The sequence below is a fragment of the Camelus ferus genome, chromosome 32 (assembly GCF_009834535.1).
Source record: "Camelus ferus isolate YT-003-E chromosome 32, BCGSAC_Cfer_1.0, whole genome shotgun sequence".
Lineage (NCBI taxonomy): Eukaryota > Metazoa > Chordata > Mammalia > Artiodactyla > Camelidae > Camelus > Camelus ferus.
The window spans coordinates 1,254,417-1,282,209 of NC_045727.1; the positions used below are offsets into that span (position 1 = coordinate 1,254,417).

General features: G+C 51.9%; 1 protein-coding gene across 1 annotated transcript in view; it reads right to left on the reverse strand.

The window, feature by feature from the left end:
* Positions 1–27,793, reverse strand: part of DNAH10 (dynein axonemal heavy chain 10) — a 120,609-nt gene that overhangs the window by 614 nt on the left and 92,202 nt on the right. Inside the window, exons 55-78 of the mRNA XM_032471301.1 lie at positions 26,679–26,876; positions 25,996–26,157; positions 23,797–23,971; positions 19,194–19,375; positions 17,937–18,073; positions 16,870–17,087; positions 15,602–15,823; positions 15,245–15,392; positions 13,359–13,638; positions 12,428–12,657; positions 11,388–11,661; positions 9,558–9,662; positions 9,037–9,191; positions 8,377–8,531; positions 6,879–7,062; positions 6,093–6,293; positions 5,159–5,368; positions 4,947–5,042; positions 4,050–4,221; positions 3,468–3,599; positions 3,082–3,293; positions 2,821–2,988; positions 1,479–1,659; positions 249–394 (exon numbers count right to left, since the gene is read on the reverse strand). Of these exons, the coding sequence (XP_032327192.1) occupies positions 249–394; positions 1,479–1,659; positions 2,821–2,988; positions 3,082–3,293; positions 3,468–3,599; positions 4,050–4,221; positions 4,947–5,042; positions 5,159–5,368; positions 6,093–6,293; positions 6,879–7,062; positions 8,377–8,531; positions 9,037–9,191; positions 9,558–9,662; positions 11,388–11,661; positions 12,428–12,657; positions 13,359–13,638; positions 15,245–15,392; positions 15,602–15,823; positions 16,870–17,087; positions 17,937–18,073; positions 19,194–19,375; positions 23,797–23,971; positions 25,996–26,157; positions 26,679–26,876 (4,343 nt within the window). The remainder of the gene's footprint in view (positions 1–248; positions 395–1,478; positions 1,660–2,820; positions 2,989–3,081; positions 3,294–3,467; positions 3,600–4,049; positions 4,222–4,946; positions 5,043–5,158; positions 5,369–6,092; positions 6,294–6,878; positions 7,063–8,376; positions 8,532–9,036; positions 9,192–9,557; positions 9,663–11,387; positions 11,662–12,427; positions 12,658–13,358; positions 13,639–15,244; positions 15,393–15,601; positions 15,824–16,869; positions 17,088–17,936; positions 18,074–19,193; positions 19,376–23,796; positions 23,972–25,995; positions 26,158–26,678; positions 26,877–27,793) is intronic.

The following is a 27,793-nucleotide window of genomic DNA, read 5'->3' on the forward strand; positions in this document are numbered from 1 at the left end:
CCGCAGAATTCCCCCAGGAAGGGAGGAGCCACTCCTGAAGCTGGTCTGGACCACAGCCGCCAACAGGGAACCCGCGCGGCCGCTGAAGGCTCTGCATCCACGCATGCGCGCGCGCGCATTTCCCCAGGAAGTGGCCTCAAGACTTCCCCCACCCCGGAAAGGTTAAGGGCACCTGTGCTCAAAGGTCAAGGCTATTTGAAACCCCCTGGTGTGTATCTCCAGTGAGAGGGGAAGAGGGGAAATTTCACCTGCAGTTTGAGGCGATGGGCTTCGATGGGGATGATCTTCAGGATCGGCAGGTCAACAACCAGCACCTTGGGTTTGCTCTTGATAAGACATCCTCTTTCTATATCCCAGTCAGCGCCTTCTAGATACAGCCCTGAGACAAAGCATCCTAGAGGCACCAGGAAGAGAGCGGGATTTAAGCGGAAGCATCGGTAATCCTGCTGTAACACGGCTCTCTCTTCTGTGCATATCGGGCAAATAAAGAGGCAGCTGATTCGCCTTCCCCAGACACAGCCCATGCCTTTTCCCCAAAGAGGTGGCCATCAAATCTGTCCTGTCCACCTTCCCTCTGTAGAGGAACAGCCCATATGGGACATCCTGCAGACCCCATGGCCCTCCCTATGGCCACAGCAACGTGAATGAGGGGTAGTCACCTCCGCCCTACAATTTGGCATCAAGGCCCACAGACTTAATGGCCTTGGGCCCCCAGGCTGCAAAGATGAAAACATCAGAGTCAGCTGGCACCATGGCAACCCCAAGTCCCCTAGAGCCAAAGTAACTGGGGAGCAGGGAGTCAGAAGCCTCACAGAGAAAGTCCGGAGGTTGGGGGGTGGGGGAGGAGGACAGCACAGACCTGCCTGGGAGCAGAGGGGAGCACCGCCATTCCTCTGGGGCTGAGTGTTCCTGAATGGTCACCAGAAGTCCCCTCTCCCTAAGCTAGCTCGAGAGGGCTTCTGGACCTTGCAGTCAAATGTCCTCTGACTGAGACAACATAGCCCCGGGGAAACAGCGGTTTCCAGCCACAGTCTGCACACATAGTAACGAATGTCTAAGGGACTTGAAGTTGGTGTACAATTGAATGGTTCCTACATAGTCCCTCCTGCTCTCTGGCTCCCATGCCCCTCGGCCCTCACGGTTTCCCAGGAAGCCACCTGGTGATCTGGGTGTTTCAAAGATCTAATTCTAACCGAGGAGCCCATTTCCCACAGACGAGCAGGGTGAACGTGGTTCAGCCCTCCTCTGACATCAACCTGCATCTCAGTGGAGAAACTGGACGAGAAACGTCTGTCCTCACCCTCAGAGACTCCAAGACGTGGAAGGCGCACAAACACGGCCAATATTTGCAGCAGTCTGCCTTTCAACCATGGCCTGGCCCGTTTGGGCCCACACTGTGCTCACCCCTTCAGATGGGGGATGGCTCGGGAGGGAGACCCCACGTGAGAGGCTGTGAATCCACAGGGAGTTGGACGTACCTTGTCCTGCCCGCTCATTCACTTCGTCTGCATCTTGGAACTTGGTCACCTGGGTGAACAAGGTGGAGCGGTCCAGCGGCCAGCTGTTCTTCCGGCAGGTGGCCTGCACCAGGGCCGTGAGGTAGGATTCCGGGATGTGCAGCCCCGAGAGCCACATCACGCTGGGCTCGCTCTCAGTGACCTGGAGAGAGGGGAGGGCAGCTGGTAGAAGCCTGGGGCCACCATCCAATGCCAGGGTCAAAGCTGACGGGAAGTTGAGCTCAGGACAAAAGATATAGTTCGCCTTAGTGGCAGAAAGAGGGTGTTGGGACAACTGGCAGCCCATTGGGAAAAATAAGCCGACAGCCAAGTTCAAGATGGAGCCGAGAATTTTTATATAAAATAAAACGAAAGGACCAAACCAAGCCTCCAAAGCATGTTTTCAGAAGCTGTAAAAGAAAAGTCTGATCTATTTGACTACATTAAAATATTAAACTTTCCTTTGGAAAAAATACCACAAAAATCAAAAAAACTCATGACAAGCTGGGGAAATGCCTGCAACACCAGCAGACAAAGGGGTTAATCTCCTTGATGTACAAGGAGTTCTTAAAAATCTATTTTAAAAGATAGAGAACTTGATAAAAATGAAATCAAGATGCAAAAACACAATTCGCAGAAAACCACAAAATGTCTATAAATTTGTAAGATGCACTCAGCCTCACCATAATTAAAGAAATGTACATCAGAAATATTTGGTGTTGTTTTTTACCTACCAAGGAGACAAAGGTTCAAACTATTAAGAACACACCATGTTGCAGAGAGGTGAGGGAATAATCATGCTCATATACCGTGGTCTCAACTTCTCTAAAAAATTCATCCAACAAGAGCTGTCAGAATTTAACACGCTCTGATTCAGCTTTTCCATTGTAGGCACTTACCGATGGAGTAGACTCTTATGAGTCTCCAAAGGCACGTGCCCCAGAATGTTGTTTGTACTAGCAAAACAAAAAACAAAAAGCAAACAAAAAACCCCCAATGGTAACCGGCTGAATGTCCATCAGGGGAAAGGATATGGGAAGTCTGTGAGATGGACCAGCCTAGAAAGGATGAGTTCTAGGTGTACTTCAATGAAACCACTGCCAAGAGAGGCTCTTAGATGAATAAATCATGCTGTGCACAGTACACTTCAAAGTCTTAAAAAGAAAAGAAAAGGAAAAACAAATAGAAATCTGCTTGTAGAGTCAGAGCCCATCTCCAGAGCACCTGACAGAGGTACCACTGGGGACGGGAGGAGTTGGGAGGTGGTGTGAGGGGGCCCAGGCCGAATCCTGAGCCGGCGAGCAGCCTGCTGCCTCTCACTTACCCACGTTGTGTACTGGCTGAACCTCCGCAGGAAGTAGAGCATCCAGTTCCCCAGGGACTTTAAGGTGTCAGGGGCAAGCTTTCTCCAGATATTTGGGATTTGCCCGAGAAAGAGAGACCTGGCTACATCGTCTAATTCGTTGCTCATCCCGACTTCTCCAGCCAAGGCCTGTTTACAGAATCAAGAGCAGTTGGGTGAGACGATGAGAAGACCAGGGGTTATACCGGGAGGCATGAATGCACACTTTGGGAACAGGCTTACCCGCTGGAGTTCAGCCAGAGACCTGGACATCCGTACGACAAGCTTGTTGAAGCGCTCCAGCTCCTGCAGGAGCACCACCGAAGTCGGGGAGATGCTTATCCCAAGGTGCTTCCTGACCTGGTCCAAGTCAAAGACTTTGGGCATCTTGTTTTCGATGTCCTTGGCCACATGGCCAATGTAATCATCTCGGCTGATGCCACTGCTGGATTCCCCTGAAACCAGGACACTTTTTAGAGAGAGCCAGGCATCCGAGTGTGGGACCGGGGCGTCCTGTGCCTTCAGAAAGGCCGCAGCCACGCGGAAACTCTCAGAACCCAAAGCAGCACGTTGGTTCGGTGCCCTTTGTCCCCAGTCACATTAACACCATCCTCTGCAGTGGACTTTACCCGTCTGAGGCTGCAGCTCCAGCAGGTGAGCCCACATGTCTCGAGCTGCCTGAGTGTAATAGCCGATCTCAGCGTTGGAGTGAAGACCAAACACTTCGGGCGTGTTGGCCAGCGGGAGGGCCTCAATGGCTTCTGTGGTCGTAGAGAACAAACAGGTTACACCTCCCACGCCACCCCCGATTTCTGAGGGCCCGCAGCCCCCTCAACATCCACAGGCACGTTAGACTTCTTCCCACTTAGAGGGTGACAAGGTTTTTATAAGAATTCCACACCACCTCTCTGTTTACCTTCTATGAAAATGGCTCAGTGAGCTTCCCTGGGCCACTCTGCCCTTCCACGGAGAATCTGACATATGTACCATCATTCCAGGACAGGAAGTCTGACCTAACTCCGTCAGCTCTGGGGCCAGGAAGAGCCCACTGGGCCCCCCACCAAAGGCATAAGCAAACACCCCCGACCAGCCAAGGGCCCCCACCCAGAGAGGGGTCAGAAGAGCAACCACAGAACACAGAACGGCTGGAATGTACGGGACCCCTTAGAAAAAAGCTTTTAAAATACTGTCCGATGTCTGAGAAATCTCACCAACAAATCTTTCCTTGACATCACCCGAGGGGATTTTGTAGTCCACCTCCCTATTCCGGAAGAAGTGGAATGGCTGGAAAGTATCGAAAAGGAAGTCCCCCAGGTATTCGTCCATGTAGATGGTGAGGATGCGCCGGTCGAAGCTGTCGATGGCCCGGCCTCCATACATGACCTGCAGTTACAGCGAGTGAGGGCAGGCCGGGACCCAGAACCTACCAGGTGGACCCTGAGGCCCTGGGCCCAGCGGACAGCCCAGGGTCAAGACCAGACGTGCCCTCAGTGAGACCCCTGCCGCCTGGCCACCATGCAGCTCAAACAGTGATAATTTGCACAGGCCATTTACACAAAAAGGTTTGTGTGCAAGCTTTGAGAGCCTGCAGCGATAAGCAGCTCTTGTGAAATGCTGGGAGCCAGGGTGCAATTGGCAAACACCCCAAAACATGGTGAACAAACAAATGGAACAAAACAACCCACGAAGCCAGCAGCCACTTGTGTCTCTGGAATGGTGATGTCGCTCTTTGAGCCATGGGGTAAGCTGTCCCGTGAGCTCTGTATAAGGTCATGGTCTCCACAGTGGACCTCGGGCCTGCTGCACAGGAGCACGGCTCCAGCCACGTGGCTAAGGCATCCTAGGTGGGGAACTGCCAGCTCCTGGAGAAGGCGAGTCCCCAGGGTGATGAGTCCAGAGCCCCCAGGTGAAGGTCACTCACTTAGGACAAAGAATAACAGGGTGATGAGCTGGGGGTGCTTCACAGAGACCCAGGGGTCTTTGGCTGAGGGGCAGCAGGAGCAGAAGGGGGGGTCGCAGAGTGCTCAGGGGCCATGTACAGGGGGCACCAGGCTACAGCCCAGCTGGCCCTGAGAGGCGGCCGCACAGGGTCCCCGGGACACTCCTACCTCCCCAATTAGGTACTTGAGGCTGCCCCACGGGATCCGAGGGTCATGCTGCTGGAAGGCTTTTGTTAGGTACGTGTTCAGTATTTCCACGCAGACCTTAAAAGAGGAGGAACAAACCCGTAAAAGCATTTGCGCTCTGACTTTTCTGAAAGCATGGGCAGGAGCAACGAAGGAAGCAGTCCGGGCCGGGAGAGGAGCCGCTGCGTGCTCACCTGGAAGTCAGACTCGTTGAAGTCGTAGTACACGTTCCACCCGATCTTCCCAAACTTTCTCCTCTCCTGCACCACAGCGTGGAAGAACGCCAGCACGTAGACCAGGGACTTGAAAGCAGGGTGTGGACACTGGTCCAGCATTTCGTGTGAGATCTTGAAGTACGTTGCTCTCATGTTGAGTTTCAGCCCATTGGGCGGCTCGGTGACAACCTATTGAAAGAGGAGGAGGCAGATGGTGACGGAAACCCCAGGCCCACCGGCAGGGCTCCGAAGTGGGTGCAAAGAGCAGACACCTTGGCCTTCCCTCCATCCCTACAGAGCCATCTCCCCAAACATCAGAGGTCAAGGGCCCAGGCAAATGAGTCCAAAAACTAGATGTTCCAGCTCTGTCCTTCCTCAGCAAATGACCCCAGGAAGGCTCTTGAACCTCCCTCTGATCCACGGGACCCTCACATGTAAAACAGAAGGAGCTAAGTACTCCCTCTTCCTGTAACCGAGACAGAGAGATGACAGAACCCTTCCAAAACTGGATCTGGAGGCTGAATTAAACAGGGCTTGTAATCCCTTCCCAACTTCCGCACACAAGCACCCGAGTCCTGCAGGCTGTGGGTGGGCTGATCATTAGAGATAAAAAGGAGATTTCATAGACGTGAAGTCCATGAAAACTAAACTAACCCAGAAATTGTTTTGGGTGCATGCAGAGGTGATAAAGACAGGCCTGGGAGTCATCAACTGTCACCCGAAAATTGTCACCCTATTCAGGACAGTGCTGATCTCTGAAGGGAGATGGAGAGATGGGGAAGGGGGGGGGTCCACAGGGTTCCAGCGGTATCCTAGGGTTATTTCTAAACACACACACACACACACACAGCAAAATGGTAGTGAGCTGAGGAACTGGGCTGTGGGTCTGTCGGTGTTTGTCCGGCAGCCAGACCTTCAGGGACTTCTGCAGAATCCCAATGGGGAAGCCCTGAGTGGGGTCCGTGGTGAGCCACAGGCGGAAGTCAGGGTGGGGCTTGGAGATCCTCTCCAGGGACTTCTCCAGATCCTTCAGCCACTTAACCAGGAGATGACAGTTCTGCAGCATCAGCCACTGCCCGCGAGCCACCGCCGTCTCCAGCAGCTGCAGGGCCAGCTGCACCAGTGGGGAGAGATGGGCAGAGTCGGTGTCCTGAAGCCACAGCACCCGTGTGCTCTCCCACAGACCCGCTCCACGTCCCCAGAAAACTAACAGCGCTGCGGTGGTCCAAGAGCCACAGAGGGAGCCTTGGAAGAAACAATCCTTTAGAATTCCTCCAGGGCCACCCAGGGCTGCCAGGCTGCAGTCGTTGGCCTCCCTCAGCCCCCAGGGCACCAGCTTCTCGGACACAGTGAGTGGCACCTGCACCCTGACCGGCCCCTTGGCCTCGCCATGGGGGCAATGACAGCTCTGATCCACTGGGGCTGTTGCAGGGACTGAGGGAGATAACGACTGTATGTGAGCTTTGAAAAGAGCAGAACACAATGACTGCACTGGGTTGGGCAAATGCAGAAGGGCAGCCCTAGAACGACACCACCGTGGACACTGTCGTCACTGCACGCGAGACACTGCTCCGCAGAACGGGTGTGCACTGAGCTCGCGTGTAGGCCGGTGCTCATGGCTGAACTCCAGACATTAACTTGTGCCTAACAGGGGCAGGACCTCACCCACATTTAGAGCTTGTTCCTTCCAACAACATACCTTCTCTTGACCTTGACCCATGGCAAGGAATTTGAGGCGGTTCCCTCCAAAACCACTGCGCTCGGCCAGCTTCATTAGGTCACTGGCAGGGTCAGAGCCAGGACTCAGGATAAACACGATGGGTGAGTTCGGAGTGCTCTGCTCAAAGATGGCTTCAAAGCTGATCATCGGGGGCTGCACGTACCTGGGGAAAGAAACTCACCTGGAAAACTCTCCCCAGAGAACGGCGCCAGGCAGGGGCCGGCCAGTCCAACCAGTGCCGGGCCTCCCAGTATCCAGAACCTTCTGACTGCTCCTCTGGCATCTCTGCGCAGTCTTCCTTGTTTCAGAATCCAGCTTTTATGCACATTGTGCACGCTGGACGGGAAGCTTCTGAGTGACGGGGACCTCTCTGCACAGCCCAGTGCATCCGAGTTGGGTTTAGTAGGTCTGCGCTGAGCTGGGTGCCTCCTGACGGGGGCCCCTCGGCCGGCCTTCCAGGTGGACGTGCCCTCAGCACTGAGCCCAGAGGTCCCACCCTGGCAGCTCCAGAGGTGTGTCCTGATGGGTCCACATCCCAAGATTTTTATAAATTAGCTGCCAATCCATGAGGATTGGCAGTTTTTGTATAGAAACCCAAATTTCTAGCTTCCTTTGAAAAGTCAGAGGACCTGGGTCCCCACTGCCACCTGGAGGCATCAGCAAGGAGTTAAGGGGCTGCTGACCAGGTCTCGACAAACCTCCTGTTTGCCACAGGCCCCGCCCAGCCTCATTCACTCATTTGCATCACCTGCCGGCCAGGAAGACGAATCTGAGCTTCTAACCCCAAATTATCCACCTGGCTTTGCACTCGATTCTAGAGCTACCAATATGGTAGCCCCCAGGCACACGTGGCTACTGAGTACTTGAAGTGTGGCTAGTCCAAATCGAGATGCGCCGTGTGAATTCACACAGCATTAGTATTATTATTTGGGGAGGAGGAATTAGGTTTATTTATTTATTTATTTATTTTAATTAATTTATTTTAATGGAGGTACTGGGGATTGAACCCAGGACCTTGTACCTGCTAAGTATGTGCTCTTCCACTGAGCTATACCCTCCCCTGTCACATAGCATTATTATTAAAGCCTTAACAAAAAAAAAAATGCAAAATATCCCAATTATTTACATGCCAAAATAATATTTTAATATATTGAGTTAAATACAATCATTTATTGTTAATGTTATTAATGTGTTATATGTTGTTATATATGAATATATTTTATGTACTGATAATCACTGTTATTAAAATTAATTCCACCTGTTTCTTTTTGAATGTGGCTACTAGAAAACTTGAAATTACGTACATTGCTCATACTGTGTTTCTCTTGAATAGCATTACTCTACTGCGGCTACCAAATCCTGCTCAGACAGTCCTCTCCGGAGCTGGCCAACCACTGCCATCTGTGAGTCCAGGAGCAGGTGACATGAGACATTCTATCCACAAAAAGGGCCAAGCAGACACGAGCCAAGCACTTACTTCTCTCCCATCGTTACAGTCACGTAGTCAGTCACCGCGCGGTACACCCGATCCACGCGGAAACAGCGCAAGATGAGCAACTTCTGGAAAGGGGTGACGTTGTTATCATAGCCCAGGGGGAATGGAAACTGCTCAGGTGAGTCCAGGTCATACCACTGGAAAAAGCAGAGAACATTCATGGCGGCGTCAACTCGGAAATGACATGGGCCCCCATTTTTACAGGGCGGTCCCCAAAGCCACCGTAAAAGGATGAAATCTATAGGCCACTTCTGCTTGGATCTGTCATTTTCTACCCCCAGAAAACTACAAAAGCAGAGAGACTCTCTCCAGGAGCAGAGAGACTGAGTGTTATTCACTGTTGTGTCCCCAGTGCCCATCAGGGACATGGTCCATCCCCAGATGCTCAACAAATTTCCTGGGTGGGTGGATGGACAGATGGATAGACAGATGGACAGAGAGATGGATGGTTCTCCCATAAAACTAGCTGAGCTAGGTAAAGGAGAATTCCATCCAGGGAGCTAGAGGGTGTTCACTCTACTCTGAATGGTCACTCGGAGGAGTGTCTTCTCACATGTAAGGAGTCAGGCTGTAGCTGTAGTTAAGTGTGGCGACTACTGACGCACGGGGAAGGGAAGCAGGCCGCAGGGAACGTGAGCTCACCTCCTGCCAGACAGCCAGGTGCTTCTCAACGTCATCAGGAAGGTTCCCAAAGCTGTCTGGAAACATTTCTGATAGAAGAATGATGTCTTCCCATCCCTGGTCGGACAACCAAGCACAGGGCTTTTTTCGTTTGCTCTTCTCCAGGGAAATGTTTCCTGGTCACAACAGAGGAAGAGAGGTCAAACAGTCAACACCAACACGTCGGGAAGGGCCAGCAGCTCCGGCCGTGGACTGCTATCACTTTGGGAGGAAATCCACTCCCACCCCGTCACCGCCCACGACTGCAGCCAGGCAGCTCTGTGTGGCTTCCGGCCGCGGAGCAGTCTTAGGGCAGAGACTGGATGCTCTAAGTCAACAAGAACCATCTCGGAGGCTGGAACCATCAGTTGAAATATGTCATAAAGCAGTGTTATTGGAAGTCATGTTTTAAGGAGAATTTTTGTTGTTGTTTGTTTTCAGCAAACAAACATGCAGCGTGGGTCCAGGGAGCTGGGGAGAAGGAAACGAGGCAAAGTCATTACCTTTCAAGAAGAAATCTAATTCTTCCTGGGGGACCCTCCCTTCTGCTTGTTCAATCTTGATTGTCATGTTGAAAGAAAAGAGTAACTTGTGCCTCTCAAACAACCCTGAAGAGAAACAACAGAAGGGTCTGGATAAAATAAGTGCATTTAAACACGGGGGTTTCTTAAATTGCAGAGAAATAAAATGAAGCGCCTAGGCTGCGTGGTTGCCACGAGGGCCCTTTGCATTTGGTGTCTGTGAATATCTGAGCGCAAAACACCTGAGCTCAGTTTACACGGCCTGCCCCAAAGCGCCCCTCGCTCGCACGCGTCTGAAATGGCCACGTCTCCGGGAAGAGGACAAGCAGGTGCGGACAGTATGACAGAGGTACAAAGCCACCTTCCCGACCAAGTGCCGGTCCACTCGCTGCCTGACTCAAAGCCAAAGTTCGTATGGTCTAGAAGGGGTATTCGCAAACTATCTATAGAGAGCCAGAGAGTAAATAGTTTCGGCTTTGCAGACCAGAGAGGCTTGGTGCTAACTACTCAGCTCTGCCGTGGTGCCGTGAAAGACAGTGTGTGTAGCACCGGGCGTGGCTGTGTGCCAACAAAGCATGATTCACAAAAGCGGGCAGTGGGCCAGATCTTGCCAATCTTGATTGTACAGTAAGCACATTCAACCAACAGACTATTGCTAGGAAGATGCAAAATACTAGAGTCCTTTTTTTTTTTTTTTAACAGAAGAAACGTGTTCTTGGGAAAAAAATGTGCAAAGTCAAAATTTGTGATTTGAATTCGACTTTATATGTGTTAGAAGGGTTGGCTCCATGAACGATAAATGCTGGAGAGGGTGTGGAGAAAAGGGAACCCTCCTACACTGCTGGTGGGAATATAGTTTGGTGCAGCCACTATGGAAAACAGTATGGAGATTCTTCAAAGGACTAAAAATAGACCTACCATATGATCCAGCAATCCCATTTCTGGGTATATATCTGGAGGGAACTCTAATTTGAAAAGATACATGCACCCAGTGTTCATAGCAGACATGGAAGCAACCTGAATGTCATCAACAGATGACTGGATAAAGCTGTGGTATATTTATACAATGGAATACTACTCAGCCATAAAAAGGAATAAAATAATGCCATTTGCAACAACAACAATCTCCAACCTGGAGATTGTCATTCTAAGTGAAGTAAGCCAGAAAGAGAAAGAAAAATACCATATGATATCACTTATATGTGGAATCTTAAAAAAAACAAAACAAGACACTATGAAATCATCTGCAAAACAGAAACAGAATCGTGTGGTGACTGGGGAAAGGGGGGGAGGGATAAATTTGGAAGTTTGAGATTTGCAAATGTTAGCCACTATACATAAAAATAGATTTTTTTCAAGTTTCTTCTGTACAGCACAGGGAGCTATGTTCAATATCTTGTAATAACCTTTAATGAAAAAAATATGAAAACAAATAGATGTGTGTATATGCATGACTGGGACACTGTGCTGCACACGAGAAATTGACACATTGTAATTGACTGTACTTCAATTATAAAAATAAATAAATAAAGACGGGTTGGCTAGTTAAGTGAGCCTAGTCCTTGACCTTTCTCCTGCTCAGCTGGTATGGGAGACTTGTGTCCCCCTGACCCCAAATCCGTATGTTGAAGCCCTAATCCCAATTGGAGACTGGCCTCCAGGAGGTGCTGAAGGCAAAATGAGGCTCTTAGGGTGGGCCCTCATCCAATCAGACTGGCGTCCTTATAAGAGGAGGAAATCTGGACACACAGACAGACAGCGGGGTGCACATACGGAGTGCACTGGCCCTGATCCGTGCAAAGAGGCGCTCACCCGTGCAGCCATAATTATAGATGTTGAAGGTCAGCGTGTCCATAATGTTCCTCAGTCGCTTCATGAGGATGGAATCAGGCAGCGACTTCTTGAGCGACAAGCCAAAGACCTCCAGGAAGGCGGTCAGCGAGTACTGGTACATGGAGTTCACCAGGGCCATCTCCGACAGCACGAAGAACAGGATGGCCCCCCTCCGGGCAGCTGGCCGGTAGCCGTCCCGCAGCCTGTCGATGTCCAAGGCTGTCTTCTCCGCCAGCTTGAGCTTCTCAGACACCTAAAAGCAAAGGTGCACGTTGCCACTGACAGCCATAACCAGGAAGACTTACAAAAGGGGCAAGAAAGTAAAAAGGCAGAAGGTACGGGGAGGGGCGGGTGGCAAAGAAATCCACGCAGTTCTCACAGGGGCTGGGAGGGCACCCACCCTCTTGCAAGATGTGGTAGGTATTTGTGGCCTGAATGCCCTACACTCGGGCCCCCTTCTTCTAACAACAGTCCCTGAGCTTTATTTGGACACTTACAATTTCCTCCCTTCGTTCATATGTGGGGCTCTACCCCAGTTCCAGGAGAGGAGCGGGTGACTCGGGCCAAACTAATCCACACGTGGCATCCCCAGGCCGTGGGAGTGGTTGAGGGTGGACACAGGACATAAGTGACTCTCAGGACCTTCATGATAGGGGCAGAAAAAGATTCTTCCTCTTCCCTTTGGACTTGAACCTCAGGGGACACGAGGTCAGACCCACCTTGTGACCATGAGTCAGAGAATAAAGCCAACACAGCAGCAGTTCTAGCCCAGAAATGGAAAGAAACTGAGTCCTAATGATATTTTTGTAGTCCTGGATCCAGCCCTACCTGAAGCCAACCTTGGCCTTTTCTGTTTTCTAAGCCAATAAATTCCTTTTGGACTTAAGCCAAGTAGGGCTGGGTTTTCTCTTGCTCTCAACGGAAAGAGACCTGATGCACAGGGTCCCTGGGAAGGCCTCTGGGTCCCCATGGCTAAGATCCCCACTCCTGACTTGATGCATTTGCCCTGCAGTTCATACCTCTGTGGCTTTGGATTTGGTCTCCTCCAGGGTCTGCACCAGCTCCACGTTGTCCAGCATGTTCCCCGTGGAGGTGGCCAGTTCCCGGAGGAGGGAGTCCTCCAGATCCTTCAGCAGGTTCTTGTTCTCGCTCGTCTCCTGGATGAGGTGCTCCCTCTGCTCCTCCAGCTCCCGCCTCTCGTAGGCCACCAGCACGCTCAGCAGCTGGTCCTCCAGGCCTTTCAGGGTAACTGTAGGGGGACAAGGGAGACCCTCACTGCCGTGTTCCCCATCAGGCTGGTTGCCATGTCTTCTCCCTACCCAGTGGTGCCTGGGGAGTGGAGGGCGGGCCCAGCATTTCGGGAACATGGGAACTCACTCTCCCACCAAAACCACTCCAAAGCCCCAGGTGAAAAATGCCTGGCAGAAGGCAACAGATGCTGCTACCCAGAGAAGAGGACATGAGAGTGAGGATGCCCCAAAATCAAATCCAGGGCCCCCACATCTTGGGGGACCCTCACTGAAAACATACCCAAACTCAATTAACCCATTTAGGAACCTGGATGACCACTCCGGAAAACGTGAGAAGTGGCATTTAATTCTTCACAGGATTCAGTTGAGAGGAAGGGGCTAAAATCCAAAATCCCAAAATCATGCCACGTATTTAAATACACAAATACAGAATAACCCCCTGGCCTAGCAGAAAGGGGTCTCACCTTGCTGAGTGTGAACACCTGAGCCCCATGGTCCAGGCTCAGCACACCTCAAGACACATAACTCACAGCCTTCTAAAGGGCCCCCAAACCTTCCAGGGGTTGCTCCATCACTAAGAACTGATCAGTTAAGATGTGACCATGAGAATGATTCACTGAATGAAATGGTGTCCCATGAGAGCCGTGAGCTCAGATTGTGAGCGCACCTAAATTGGCCACTGAGGTCTGCACACTCTTACCAGTGTAATTGATCACCATGGCTTTCCCGAACACGGAGGGGCTATATCTGGGGTTGGCCAGCTTGGTGTTCAGATACAGCCTGAAATTCGAGTCGTAGTCTACTTCCTTGTCTCCCAGGATGATAAACTGCCGGCCCTGGGAGACCTTTATGTTTTTTTCTAAGACGTTATCAATCACAGGATCGATGTACTCATCCACATCATGGAACAGGAAGGGGGTCCCGTACTTTATGGACATCTCCAGCTGCTTGAGGAAGTCGGGGTCATTAAAGGAAGCCACCTGGAAGGGAGGGGAGGCAGATGCTGAAGGTCAGCTCCCTCATCAAAGACAAAGAAAGCCTTGCAGTGGGGAGCGGACGTGTCAGCACCTTGAAGGGAGGCAGCGGGGGTAAAAGAACAGGGAGAGAAGCAGGACATGTAACCTGTATAAACCCAGAAATCCACGAGATCCAGGCTCCAAGCAGCCTCCGTGCACACAGCACAGTTCAGCAGCTAAGGTCACCAGGAGGAAATGTCATTGCATCTCTCAGAGGACCTCGCTCTTACTCACTTCCCTCCAAACCTCACCACTGCTTTCATTATCTCTTTCCTCCAAACATCTGTACAAACTCTTCCTGTCCTTCCAGCCCCTGGGGACCCCTCTTCCCTTCCTCTCCACCGTCCTTTGTTACGTTGATGTACTTAGCCTCTCACCCCATAAGCTGAACCCTCCGTCTTTAAGCGATAGGATGGCAGTAGCAGTAGGACTGGAGGCCAGGAGAGGGCTGGCAATGTGAGAACTCTCTGGCAGGTGAGAACTCTGGCAGGCTCAGGGAAGAGGGACACCAGGAACATGCCTGCATTCATGGTATTTGTCCCACCATAGCTATATGTGAATTTTAGGGGCGGATGTTCCCCTGACCTTGGGGCGCTTCCCCCAACAGCACGTACATAACCGGGAAGCAAGGACCAGAAAACATAAGGAAAAAGTGAAAACGGATAAGCATGAATTTGCTGATTATTTCAGCAAAAAGTAATCGAGCCCCAGCAATCTTACCCAAGAAAACTGAAAACACATGACCACCAAAAACTCGCACATGAATGTTCGCAGCAACGCCATTCACAAGAGCCAAAAAAGCAGAAACAACCCAAATGTCCATCAACTCAGGACCGACTGAGATCGCGGTCCATCCATGCAATGGACTCTTATTCAGCCATAAAAAAGATGAAGTACAGACTACACTATGGATGAATTTTGAAAACATTTTGCGAAGTGAGAGAAGCCAGTCGCGACTGGCTTCCTATGATCCCACTCATATGAAATGTCCAGAATAGGTGCATCTATAGAGACAGAAAATATATTAGTGGTTGCCAGAGGCTGGCGGTGAGGGGATGGCAGGGGAAATGGAAGTTTTGGGGGTGGTGATAGCGAAAGGATAAAGCATTTGGCTGGGGGGTGGTGATAAAAATTGACCCTGGCAATTGTTACGCAGCTCCGTGTGTAATCTACTAAAAACCACTGATCTGTATGCTCAAATGGGTGAATTGTATGGCATGTGAATTGTATTTCACTCAAGCCCCTTCCCCTCCCCCTAAAAGGAAATGTTTGAGCATCCAAGGCCGCCTGGCCCTGCTCTGCGTACGGGGGACGCAGGGAGGAATAAAGCACCGTCTTCGCCCTTAAGCTCACAGCCTAAGAGGCAACGCACGGCCAAACAGCAGAGTCAAACCCGAGGTGGTTCAAGCTGCCCTTGAAGACTCATGGAGGTGGGGGAGCAGGGAAGGAGAGGGCTGGGCTTGGGGGCCCAGGGTGGTGGCTTGGTGGCATTTCAGCCTTGTGCTGCCAGGGAGGGGCGGTGGGAGAGCCTAGGTGGACCCTGAGGACACAGAGGGGGAGCCGGCCGTACCCGCAGGTTGTTTTTTTCCTCTTTTCTCTTTATCCAGTTGAGGGCCTGCTGCTGGGGGTCGATGCAGAGGGGGAAGCGGCTGGCCCGGGTGGTGAGAATGCCATTCTGAACCGAGAGCTCGTCGGGGGGCAGTCCCTGGGAGCCCCACCTGGAGGAGACAGTGGCAGGGGAAATGGGCACTTTTCCGGCCAAGTTGTGAACCAGCGGGGAGCCTCAGAGTCCGAGGAGCTGGGTGTACAGCCTCCCTGCCACCTCCCTGCTGGCAGGTCGGCCACAGCCCTGGTTGTGCACCCCATCTCGAGAGTCCCCAGCCCCCTGATCCCCTGACCCTGTCCTCCCGGCTCAGGGCCCCCTCACCTGCTGATCTCAACGTCATCCGTGAGCAGGCTTTCCAGTCGGAAGGGCTGGCTCAGGGGGATGTCCCGCCCCAGGATGTCACTCTGCCAGACCTGATTGACCATCTGGTCCCGGAACTCCCACGTGAAGGCGCCCTCGTAGCTCAGGAAAGCTGCACAGAGCAGGCAATCGCCCAATAACTTCACACGCCTGTGCCTCAGCTCGTCCAAGTCGTTCAGCCACCTGTGGCGGGAGTGGGGAAAGGCTGCTGCCGTAAGCCATCACCTTCCGGCACACCCCAAAAGAACATTCTAGAAGGCCCAGCCTGACACATGGCTGGGGAGGGAGGCTAGGCAGAAGGAAACATTTTCTGAAATATTCTTTTCTGGAAGAGAACAGAGATCGCCAGCAACATGTGAGTGCCATTTCCCCGCCCAGCGAACCCAGCGTTTTCAAAGACTTTGTCCAACAAATGCCAGGGGTCAGCAGACCAGCATCTAACGGGGCCTTGATAAATGTTTGTGGGACGCATTCTGTCTCAGAGGTACGTATAAGGCAGTGACCACATTGTCTCCAAAGGCCTAACCACTAGCTTACAAACACGCCCAGCAGAGCATGAGCCCTGGTCCTGCTTGGGGACAAAAATTCTACCCAAGAGAAAAGAAAGCTGATGTTTCATTTGGCCTCTTCTGGTTAATGGCCAAGGTCTTCTAGGTTTTAGAAATATTGAAAATGGTTTTTTTCCCACAAGAAAATAATACTTTCCAGTGTTTTCCGCACCATTTTTTGCAGGTGTCGGGTTAGAAACTGCTGTGACATCCAGCGGACCAGCTATGGCCAGACGGTCCTCCCGCCCATAACCGTCCAACAGCCCCACCTACTCAACACCGAAGCTCAGGATGGAACCAGCCACAAGGGTTCAGCGACAGAGGTGGGCTCCTCCTCCGGACCCGTCCAGAAGGGGCTTGGGATCAAAGGTCACCAAGAAGCAAACAACCCAGGACCTGGGGCACCTTGCCAGAGGCCACTGGCTCCTCCCAGTCCCCACAGCTGCACTGCTTCCCGTTAAATAGCACTCCATACCTAATTTTAAAAATCTATCAAATGGCCATTAACCACCTTAAACAAGATCACAGGAAAGCCAGAACTTTTCCACACGGTTTTCAGATCAAAACGCAGTGTGGAATGAAGACGCCACTCGGAGAGAAATTCTGCCAATGGTGCTCACTCCCAAGCGCCAGCGTCTGGCTCAGAGCCGCCCATCAGGAGGGCTGGTCAACCTGGCTGACCTGACGTTCTCGGACCCCAGCCCGGAGATGAGCTTGTCGGCCGCGATCAGCCGTCTCTCCATGATCTCAGCCTCCTCCTGCAGCTTCTGCTTCTCCAGGATGGCCGCCTCGTATTTGGCCCCCAGAGCCTCCAGCTCCCTCTGGATCGCTGCCAACTCATTCTGGATCTTCTCCAGCTCCCGTTTAGTGAGGTGAAAATTCCGCTCCAGCCTGGCCACCTAGGTGAAGACAGTTGGCAGCAGGGTGAGGCGGGGAGAAGGTCGTCACACACCCGGGCTCATGTCCACCCGCATTTCTGATGCTGTCCCTGCCCTCTGGGGCCCCGTATGTCACAGCAAGGCACGCGGCTTCTTTTCTTAGTTACGTCTTCAATGGCTTGATGCAAAAGCCCTACATCCCATTAAGAAAAGATGTCCTGCATCCGAGTTAGCAGATGACTTAACTTCCGTTGTGTACTAAGGTCCCATTGAGATGATGCTGTGGTTCTAAGTCAAAAATTCAAAAGGATGCATGGAAGGTAATATCGGTCCTACTATTGGGTTCTACGTTTTCTGACGGATACAATTCTGAGTTGTAAAGCAATGTCAAAATACATCTCAAAACGGTGGAATCAACCTTATAATTCTCTTTGTACGTGTTACTTTGCCCCAGTGATTCTCAACAGGGATAGATTTTGCCCAAGGGACATAGTGATGACAACGTCTGGAGACATTTCTAGTTGCTGAAACACGGGGGTAGGGACAACGGGAAACATCCTACCACACCCAGCACGGCTGCCTGAAACAAAGAACAAGCCAACCCAAAATGTCAATAGCACCCAGGTCGAGAAACCCTGCTTTAGCCCCCGAGAATGATTTCCACCCTCTTTCATTTCTGGTTCTGTAAGGTCACATGACATTTACGTAAGAGTTGTAACTCGAGGTTATCATTCATTGGGGGGAAAATGTTTAGAGGATTTAAAATCGGAACCCTGCCAAAATTTTTCCAGCAAGGGTTAGACGTGAATCCTGACTCCAAAACGATCTCTTGGCAGAAGCGTGAAGGTCTCCCAGATGCGTGGTAAATACCTTGTCTCTTTTGGGCTTGATTTCTCTGAAAACATCGCAGTAGCCCATCACAGCCTCAACAAACTTCAGCATCCCCAAGCCGGCTTTGCTCACAGCTTCCATTTCCTCCGTTGTGGTGTTGAGAGTCTTCAAGAGACCTAAAAAGGTCAAAGATGTCATGATTTCGATGAGCGGCGAGCTTCGTCTTGGGAAACTAAAATGGGAAATAAACTGCCGACTGACAAAATAAGCATAATTGGGTCCTTACTCCAGGATCCAGACAGCCCTCCCACCGACCACAGGTGGGTCCAACCCCGAATGAGTTTTGGGTAAGTGGATGTTTAAGATGTGAGTGAGGGGCACAGGTTCCTGCCACTCAGGACGTCCTAAGATCCAGGCACCTCTGTTTGACACCCAGCAGCCCCCCGGGGGACCCAGAGGGAATCCCCAACTGGGCACCAAGGTGGATGAGAGCTGGCCGCTAACTGGAATTCGTAGGTCATTATGGGGCACCAACTCTTCCACCCACACCCCCACCCTGGGAGTAACTTCACATAAGTGGAAAGCCATCCCACCCATATTCGGGTAAAGAAAGTCCTTTGGGTTTTTCTGTAGTTGTTGTTATCCTTTGTGTTTCATTTTGCTTTGTTTTTAAGCGGCTGAGAAAAAGCACTGGTGATAAAGTTTGGAGTAAACCATCAAGATAAACAGTGACACAAGGAACTTGTATTGCGTTTGGCAAAGACTAGCACCATTCCCACGGCTAAGCTCCGGGCCAGGTCAGGAAGCAGGCTCAGAGGGAACAAGGGCGTCTGTTACTGGAGCTGGGGGGTGGCCATGGGTGGTGCTGGCTCCTCCTCCTCCCTCATCCCCCAGGGACTTCATACTGGCAAGAGGAACAAGGGGAGAAGGCAAGTTAGACCAAGTCTTGGCTCCACTGTGCCCATCAGACTGAATGCACAGAAGACAGGGCGGGGCTGGGATTCAGAAGGTCGTGTTTCCCACTAGGAAGAACCACAGCCGCTGTTGAATCAGACATTCCTGGGGCACCACTGCCACCGCCCATCCAGCAACCACCCTCCCTGTTTCACAAGACTGTGCCGCCATCTTCCCCTGGGAACAATCATTCCGCCTCTTCCATCGGCAGAGCCATGGCGACACCTCCAATGGGAGGGCCTGCCTTCAACAAGCCCCCTCCTTGCTCTCCATCTCTGCCCCAGACACTGAGACGCCAGGTTGAGAACCAGCCTGGCTATTCCCACACTTGTCTCTGCTCACCTCTGATATGCTTAACTTGGCTCTGGGTAATTGAGTCGAAATCGATCTCCATCAGAGACCTCAGGAAGTTGGGGTCGGACATCATGCCCTTGGCGGTTTTCCAGTTGAGTTCCTTGTACCCCTTCATGATGAGGATGCATTCACAGACCGTCTGCACCTGCTTCGGGGGCTTGGCAAAGGACCTGGAGGGGAAAGGGAAACACGCGCGGATTGGATGCAGGGTGTGGCCAGGGTCTGGACTGAATGAGGGTTCTGGGAAAAAAGCTCAACCCGGAGCTGTTTCCTGGAGGTGATACTGCATGGGACCAAAGGAGGCCACAGCGCAAGCCCGACTTGGGCCCCTGCAGGTGGGCTGCTCCGAGGGCAGGGACTGGGTCTCCTCTGTTAGGGGCCAGACCAGGCTCCTGGAGCCTGATGGGGCAGCAGGAACACAGCAGGGTGTCATTAAACACAAGCCCAGGCCACCGCTGTGCGTCTGAATCAGTAGGTCAGGGTGGAGCCTCAGACTCCGCGTTTTTAATTACATCCCGCGGTGATTCTCAGCCTCTAAGTGGCAGCCGCTGTCATTATGGTCATTATCACCATCATCGTCATCCTGTTTTCTGTTTACGGGATGATGAAACAGGGCTCAAGTTCTTGGATGGCCTGCCCGTGTGCGCACAGTGTGTGGGGTCTGGGGTCCCCGCACCCTGGGCTCCTTCAGGCAACGGAAATCATTTTCTCTGTCTTTGGTGAAGCTAGACCATCACTCTGCTGCTCCAATACTCCAGCATCCTTGACCCTTCACGGAACTGGGGACCCAAAAGGAAAAGGAGAAGGGACAGCCGCATTGGCACAAAGACCCAAGAAGGGACGGGTCTCATGAAGACTGTGCCCAGTGGGACCACTAGGCTGCCTGGCTGCTCGGCAATGTCTGTAAGAGCCACACGAGTCAGACACCAAAGCTGTGTGGAGAGACAGAAGCAGAGGGAAAATGATGAAGAAAAGGCAACAAAAGGAAAGGAGGAGAGAAGAGCAGGGGTGACAAAGCCCCCTGAGGGCACGGAGCAGCCTGGGGAGAGGCCAGGGTGCCCCCGAGGAGGGGGAGGGAGGGAGACAGAGATGAGGAGGGAACAACGTGACCCGCCCAGCAGCGGGAGTCTCTCTGAACCCAGCAAACCCCTCACCCCTCCTGGCCCCAGACCCCCACCCCCGCGCCTGCAGACAGGGAGCCACTCAGAGTAAGGACAAGCCAGGGTGGTGACTCCAGCACAAAGCCCAACGATTAACGTAATGGCCCTGAGTCACCAGGGAAAGGTTCAATTACAACGGTGTGGGGCGCTTACGAAAGTGGGCAAGGCTGTCAACTGTTTTTAAAAGGTTTCCTTCGGGGTTGATAAAGGCCAGGCCCAGGCCACTGCTCTCTGAATAATCAGAGGAGGGGAGAACCAGTGAGATGTTTTCAGACACAAGACAGAAAGAGCCTGGGGGCAGGGTCCCCAGCCCAAGGGCAAGTTAGGAATGGTCCCGGGGGTCCTCAGCTTTCCCTGCTACAAAATGGGGGAGCGGAACCGGAGCCTGCCAGGGACTCCCATGTCCTTTGAGTCCATGAAAGTGAAGTTCTCTGTTCCCAGTTTACAAGCCTTCCCCAGGAACCACGTTTCTCCAGAACACGGCATCGTAGTGCCGGATAACTGAGGCGTTCAAAACACTAAGGCTACAAGTCTGAGAAGTGAAAGTGTTTCTGTTTCATTTGAATCCTTTCTCCCAACCCTAAAGAAACTCAGGGGAGAGACAGACAGACAGACAGACAGATGATGACATGCTGCTTTCGTGGAGGAGAAAAACCATGACAAGCCCCACTCTGCACTCCCCGTCCCTCCACCCCAACCCCCGGGCTGTCTCTGCTTTTCCCTTGAGCCGAGCTCCTTCCAGCCCCGCTCCAGCCTCTACCCCACATCTCAGTTTAAATGCCACCTCCTGGGGGACACCCACCCCCAAGACTAGGTCAGGTCCCTTGCTGTCTGCAGTCATAGCAACAAAGACGCCCCCCTCCTAACCTCGCCCTGGGTAATTTTACTGCACCCGTGGGCTTCCCCTGTGAACACCTGTTCCTCCCCCAGACGGCTGGCTCCACGCGGCAAAGACCTGCCCCCCAGCCCCAGTGCCAGTGCAGGGGGGCGGGTGGGAGGCAGTGGACGACCACTGTATGAAGGAAGGAAGAAAAACAAGCTCGAAGGCCAATGACAAACCGAGTCTTTTCTCTTTGGAGAAACATCCAGCACTGATCTGCATTGCTCCTAATCTTCCTGCCTTGACACTTAATGATTTCTGCAAAGGGGACGGAGCATTATGGCAAGGAGGTGCTATTTAAAGAATTAAAGGATCATGAAATTGTCAAGATGTAAGTGCTGGCTCATCGCCCTTAACACCCAAACAGCCTCAGCAAAGCCAGGCTGCAGTCATCTGGATCCGAACTCGCATTGCACCCAAGGGGCGATCCCAAAGAGAACAAAGGTTTAAGCGTAAACAATCAAACATAAAAGTATCGGGTGAAACCACGGGGAAATTATTCTACAGTCTCCCAGCTGCAAAGCCTTTCAAGTATGAGGTCATATCCAAAAGCCACAAAATAGAAAATATTGCTAAAAATCTGCCACAGGAAAAATAAAATCTCACACACGACAAACACAAACACACACACAAACCTCCTAAACAAAGTCAAGTGGCTGACGACAAGCCGGGAGAAATATCGGCAGCTTGCAGCACAGACGGAGGCTAGTCTCCCTGTTACATGAAAAGCCTCTGGACATGGGTAAGAGAGACAGCAAAAACAGCAGCAGTAACAGCAATCCAACACATAAATGGGCAAAGCACATAAACGGTTCCCAGAAAATTACACACATTTTCACATAAGACAAAAAGGCCAGCCTCACTCATCATAAGGGAAATGCACATGGAAACGATACAAATGCCATTTTTCAGCTATAAAATAAGCAAACATCCAAGTGTTTAGTAGTGCCCTCTGTTGGTGAGGCTACAAAAAAACAAAAAAAAAAAAACAGGCACTCTGTAGGGGTGCACATGCCACAGACATTCCAAACGCACACACCCTCGGACCTAGCAATCCCGCTTCTGGAAACGCATCCTTCCACTGGCCTTGCCCAGGTGTGCAGCGACCTACCATCAGGGTTACTCTTTTCCACACTGTTTGTAAAGGCAGAAAGATTGGAAATAAGCCAACGATTCATAAACTGGGGCTGATTAAACACATGATGGCACAGCCATCCAATGGAGTGTGATGGGCTATTTTTAAATATTGGGGCAGTTCATCATATGTCAACATGCAAAAGAGCTGCGCAAGGTATCCTGAAGTGGAAAAACCAAGTCGCAGAAAAAAATGGATAGTGTGTTACCAATCATATGAAAAGAAAGAAAGGAAAAAAGAATACACAGGTATCCTTTGTTCTGCAAACCCTTAGAATCCAGCATCAGAAGCTGAAGAGACGCTGGAGTTTCTGGTTGCCTTGAACATGCACAAAAATTCTCCGCATGGATATATGAGAAATACATAAGAGATATACAGTAACCGCACAATGGTTATCTGTTGTGTAGGGGGAGGGGAACTAAGCTGATGGGGGACAGGTAGGACGGGGCTTTTTGTGGCATGTCATTTTGATGTTGGAACCATGACCCTAGCTAATGTTTACATGGCACTGATCCAGTGGCTCAACCCAGTTCTGAGAGCTCCTTACGTGAAAGCTCATTTGATCCTCAGAACAACCCTCATGAGGACAGTTATTATCCACATTTTACAAATGAGTGCACTGCAGCACAGAGAGGTTAGGTGACTTGCTGAAGGTCACACAGCCAGGAAGAAGCAAAGCCGTGCATGAACGATGGGGAGTGAGGACAGAGCTGAGGTTCCTAAATCAGGGACACGGGTGTGGGGCCAGGCAGCACGAGGACAGGGGGCTGGCAGACAGGACACTGTTTCTTCCTGGCTTCACTCGTGGTGCTGAATTTACCAGCGAGACCCCTTAATGGTGCCCTAGAGCGACCACGCCACATGGGGGGAGAAAGTTCGCCAGTGCACCCCACACCAGGCCCCCCTTCCTGAGAGCGAACGAGCCCTCTGGCTGTGTGGGATGGAGTCATTTTACGGATTGGTTTGCAATAAAGACCCACCCTCTCCACCTGTCAAAAGCCCATCTGGCTGGAAATGGCTTAGAGCATCTCCCACCCACACTCAGCCTGTGCACACCTCGCCTGCATCAAGGGCCCTGCCTCTTTCAGGACAGACGCTTGTGTCAAGTACCCGTGAAGAGGCTTGACTTGCCAGGCCCCCCCCTCTCCCGAGCAGCCCGTTCTGGGACCCAGTCTCCTTCTGTGAGTCGACCTGGCGTCAAGGCCAGTCGGCCATGCTGCCTGCTGGCTGGAGGGACCTCACCTGCCTCTGGGCCCTACGTCCCTCACCTGCAAACAAAGATAATAACAAATCCCCACCATGGAGAGGGCCCGGCACTCGAGGTGGCTGCGTAAATGCCACGCCACCACGGTTGCCATGATTACTGTCAGGAGATAGGCCGGGGGCCAAGCGCGCTTGGAGACGGCCACCCGTTACCTAATCTCGGTCACATCTGATTTGTCCAGCTTCTGCAGCTCCAGCTTGGCTGCCTCCAGGATGGGCATGACCTCGGCCAGGGCCGTCTCAGCCTCAGTCTTCTCCACCGCGATGATCTTGTTCTGCTCCTCGATCTCCATGGCTTTCTCTTCCGCCAGCTTCTTCTTTTCCTCCGCTGTGGGGGAGAGGGCAGTCAGTGAAGCTACCGGGCGAGGGGCGTGGGGACCACTGCTCCAAGCTGGAGCAGCACACGGCCCTCAGCGGTGGTGCTGGGCCGAGGGGGCCCAATGGCCCATACGGCAGCCTTGGGGTTCCCACTGGCACAGATGTCCTGACGGCACGTGGGGTCTCCCACACCAGGATGGCTGCTGTGACCCTGACCCTCCTTGACTGGCCCCCCTGTGTCCCACCCACTCCACCCAAGGGGCCAATGCTAGCTGAGGACACCAGGGCCACCCTCCCTGTTTCTCTGTTTCACTGAGATCTCGCTGTCTCTTCACTACATTTTTCCGTGCTCATTTAGGTCCTGCTCAAAAGCCACCCTCCCCCAGGGTGGCGTGCCCCCTTCCCAACACGAATCACAATCCGAAATTTTGTCTGATTATTGGCTCACTGATTGGCCCCACTCACTAGAATGCAAGCATCTCCCTGAGGGCTGTAACCCCCGCGTTTAGAACACAGCGTGCCTCATAGCAGGTGTCCTGGGTTGAATGATGCTCCCCACCCCAAATTCACGGCCACCCAGAACCTCAGAATGTCACTTTATTTGCAAAGTGAGTCTTTGTAGATGTCATTAGTTAACACGAGGTCATACTGGGTTAGGGTAGGTCCTGAATCCAATGACTGTGTCCTTATAAGAAGGCCGTGTGAAGACAAGAAGACAGAGGGAACACGGCCATGCGATGGTGGAGGATTGCATCTACCAGCCAAAGAACGCCCAGGACGCGGGCCGCCAGCAGCCGGAAAGGCAAGGAAGGCGTCTCCCCTAGAGCCTTCGGAGGGAGCGCGGCCCAGCTAAGACCTCAGTTCAGACCTCTAACCTCCAGAACTGGGAGAGAATAAATAGCTGTCTGTTGTTTTACAGCACCTGGTGTGCGGTGCTTTGCTACGGTGGCCCCAGGAAACGAACACAGTAGGAATTTAATAAATGTACATTGAATTCACCAGTATCCCCCTGGTGGGGCTTTCTCTTGGGACTCACCTTCACGGTCAACAGGCAAGCCTTCGGGGCGGCTGGTTCAAAGTGTGAACCCCAGGAGGTCTAACTGATCCGGCCAGGGCTGGAACAAGCCCACCCCGGACGGCATGGGCTGGGAGCCGGGGAGAGGCGGGTGCCAAAGCCAAGCTGGGGTGCCGTGACCAGAGTAATGAAAAACGGGTCCTGTGGGTCGGGCCCGGCGTGACGCAGCTGGAACCGAACTGAACCAAGCCCATCCCATACGTGGAGGCAGCACACACACGGACTAGCATGAGGACAAAGGGGCAGGAAGGTTGAGCAGCCTCTGCAAATACCTGAGAATGAGCTGAGAAGGATGCGCATCAGAACACAGGGTCCTGGGGGGGAGGGTAGAGCTCAGTGGCAGAGCATGTGCTTAGCATGCAGGAGTCCTGGGTTCGATTCCCAGTACCTCCAGTAAAAGAAAAAAAATGCAGGATTCTAAGAGATGACAGAAACAGGAGATCTAGAGAGAAGGGTGAGAGGTCAGGGGCAGAGATGCAGCTCAGGAGCTGTCCCGTGTGAGAGGCATGTAAAGAAAGCCAATTCCTCAGACAGTTCTTGTCAGGAACCAGGATAAGAGCCGCTGCCTGGCCAGGGAGATCAGGCGGGCCCAAGAAGGAACCGGAAACAGGTTCAAGGACAAACCAAGAAAGCTCCAAGTAAATAATGCTCAGGCTGGGGTCACTGAAACCGACCCAGTTCACTAGCTCGTTGAGGGTAAAGGGATGACCTCTCCATACCCTGTCAAATCCCCAGGCACCCAGCTGTGGGAGCTGCTCGCACACGGTAGGGTCTCAGTGCCTATGATGGGGGCTTGATGCTATCAGTTAAAAATAGCAGCGGAAGGGTCAGAAGATGCCAGTTCCTACAGGGGCTTCTCAGGGATGTCCCGCAGTGGAGCCCTGTCCTGTCGGGGTTTTTTACTCCCAGAGGGTGGGTAGGGAGGGTGTCCCCGCCCCTAGAGCAGGTCGTGCACCCACCGATCGCTGTGTTGGTGGCGATCTCCTCCAGCAGGGCCTCGCAGGCAGCCGACTTCTCTGCCAGCACGATCTTCTGCTCGGCCAGCTTCTGGTTCAGCTCGTCCAGCTGGATGGTGGCCTCCTTCAGCTTGTCCAGACCCCCCTCCAGACGCTTGCACTGAGCTGAGGGCGGGAACACCGGTACTCACCATCAGGGGGCGCTGTTCCCAACACGCCCGGACAAGCGTTCCAGGGCAATTCCTCCAACTTGGGCTCACAGGTAAAGAAAATCATTTTCCTGAGATCTTTAGTCAAGCATCTTTTAGTACCTCCGCTGACAGGTTGTGATGGCATCTTCCAAAATGAATATATTTCTGAAAACAGCCCTTCGTTTGGCCAACAGCCAGAGCCAGAGTATTTTTAAAAAGGATTTTCCAATACGGCACGTTGCTCTATGCACTGAAAATTTAGAGCTAAGAAAGTGCACGGCCCAAGCCAGAAAAATAAAAATAAAAGCACGCTAGGGCCCTGCCCACACAGGCAAATCACAGTGCAATGTGAAATCCAAAATGTGCTTTGCTTTGCCTCAATCCTGAGTACGCCTGACCTTGCCGAGAAACGTCTGCTTAAGGAACGTTGGGCACTTGGGTCCTGACTGATAAGTAATGACGATTTCTGTTCACCATCCCACTCCCAAGTCTTACCTATGTTATACTGAGTTTTCTCGTCCAGTAATTTTGAATATGTGTTAATAAAATCAAGGTAGTTCTTGGGAGTTACGTAGTTGCTGCGTCTCAGTTTCTGTAGAAACTGTTTGCTGAATTCACCCACCGATTCGTGGACCAAAACAACATGTTCTACCAGGTCTTCTATATTTTCTGCTGGGATCATCAGATTGGCCCCTGAAGAGGAGGGGAGGGAAAACGTGGCTCTTAAAGGAAAGAAAAGAGCAGCTCCTCCAGAAATTAAATGTGGAATCCCCGTGTGACCCAACAGTGCCTCTCCTGGGTATGTACCCAAAAGAACCAAAAAACAAAAACAAACAAAAAAAAACGGACTCAAGCAGATTCTCGGGCGCCAGTGTTCATAGCAGCCAAAAGTGGAAACAACAGTGAGATGGATGGGTAAACACAATGTGGTCTATCCATAAATGAAATATTATTCCACCTTAAAGAAGGAATTTCTGACACATGCCATAATATAAGTGAATCCGGAAAACATGCTACATTAAAGAAGCCAGACACGGAAGAGCAAATGTTGTATGATTTGACTTACATGAAATATCTAAAAATTGGCAAATTCATGGAGACAAAGTATATTAGAGGTTACCAGGGGCTGGGGATGGGCATGGAGGAATAAGGAGTTAATGTTTAATGGGGACGGTCCTTCAGTTTTAAAGATGAAACAGGTTCTGGAGATGGACTGTGGTGGCGGGTACGCAATGCTGTGAGTGTAATTAATGTTCTGCTACCTGCGCACTGAAAGTGGTTAAAAATGCTTCAAATGGCAATTTTTATATTATATATATTTTACCACAATAAAAATTGTATAGAAACGTTTTAACAAAAAAGAAAGGAAACGATCAGCTGTCCCTTGTCAGTGGCTTTCCCGGACCACAGTGCAGGCCCGTCTGCTCTGGCAATTTCTCTGAGAACACAGAAAGCCAGCTCTCCTTCCCTCCTGGTAGGAAGGTCTGTCTCCCTAAAGGCGCAGACACTGAGGTGGGAAGGGCTTGAGATTCCAGGAGAGAAACTCTCCCAGTGTCGCTGCCGTGGCCCCCTGTGTGCAGCACATACTGGGCACAAGGGAGGTCTTCCTG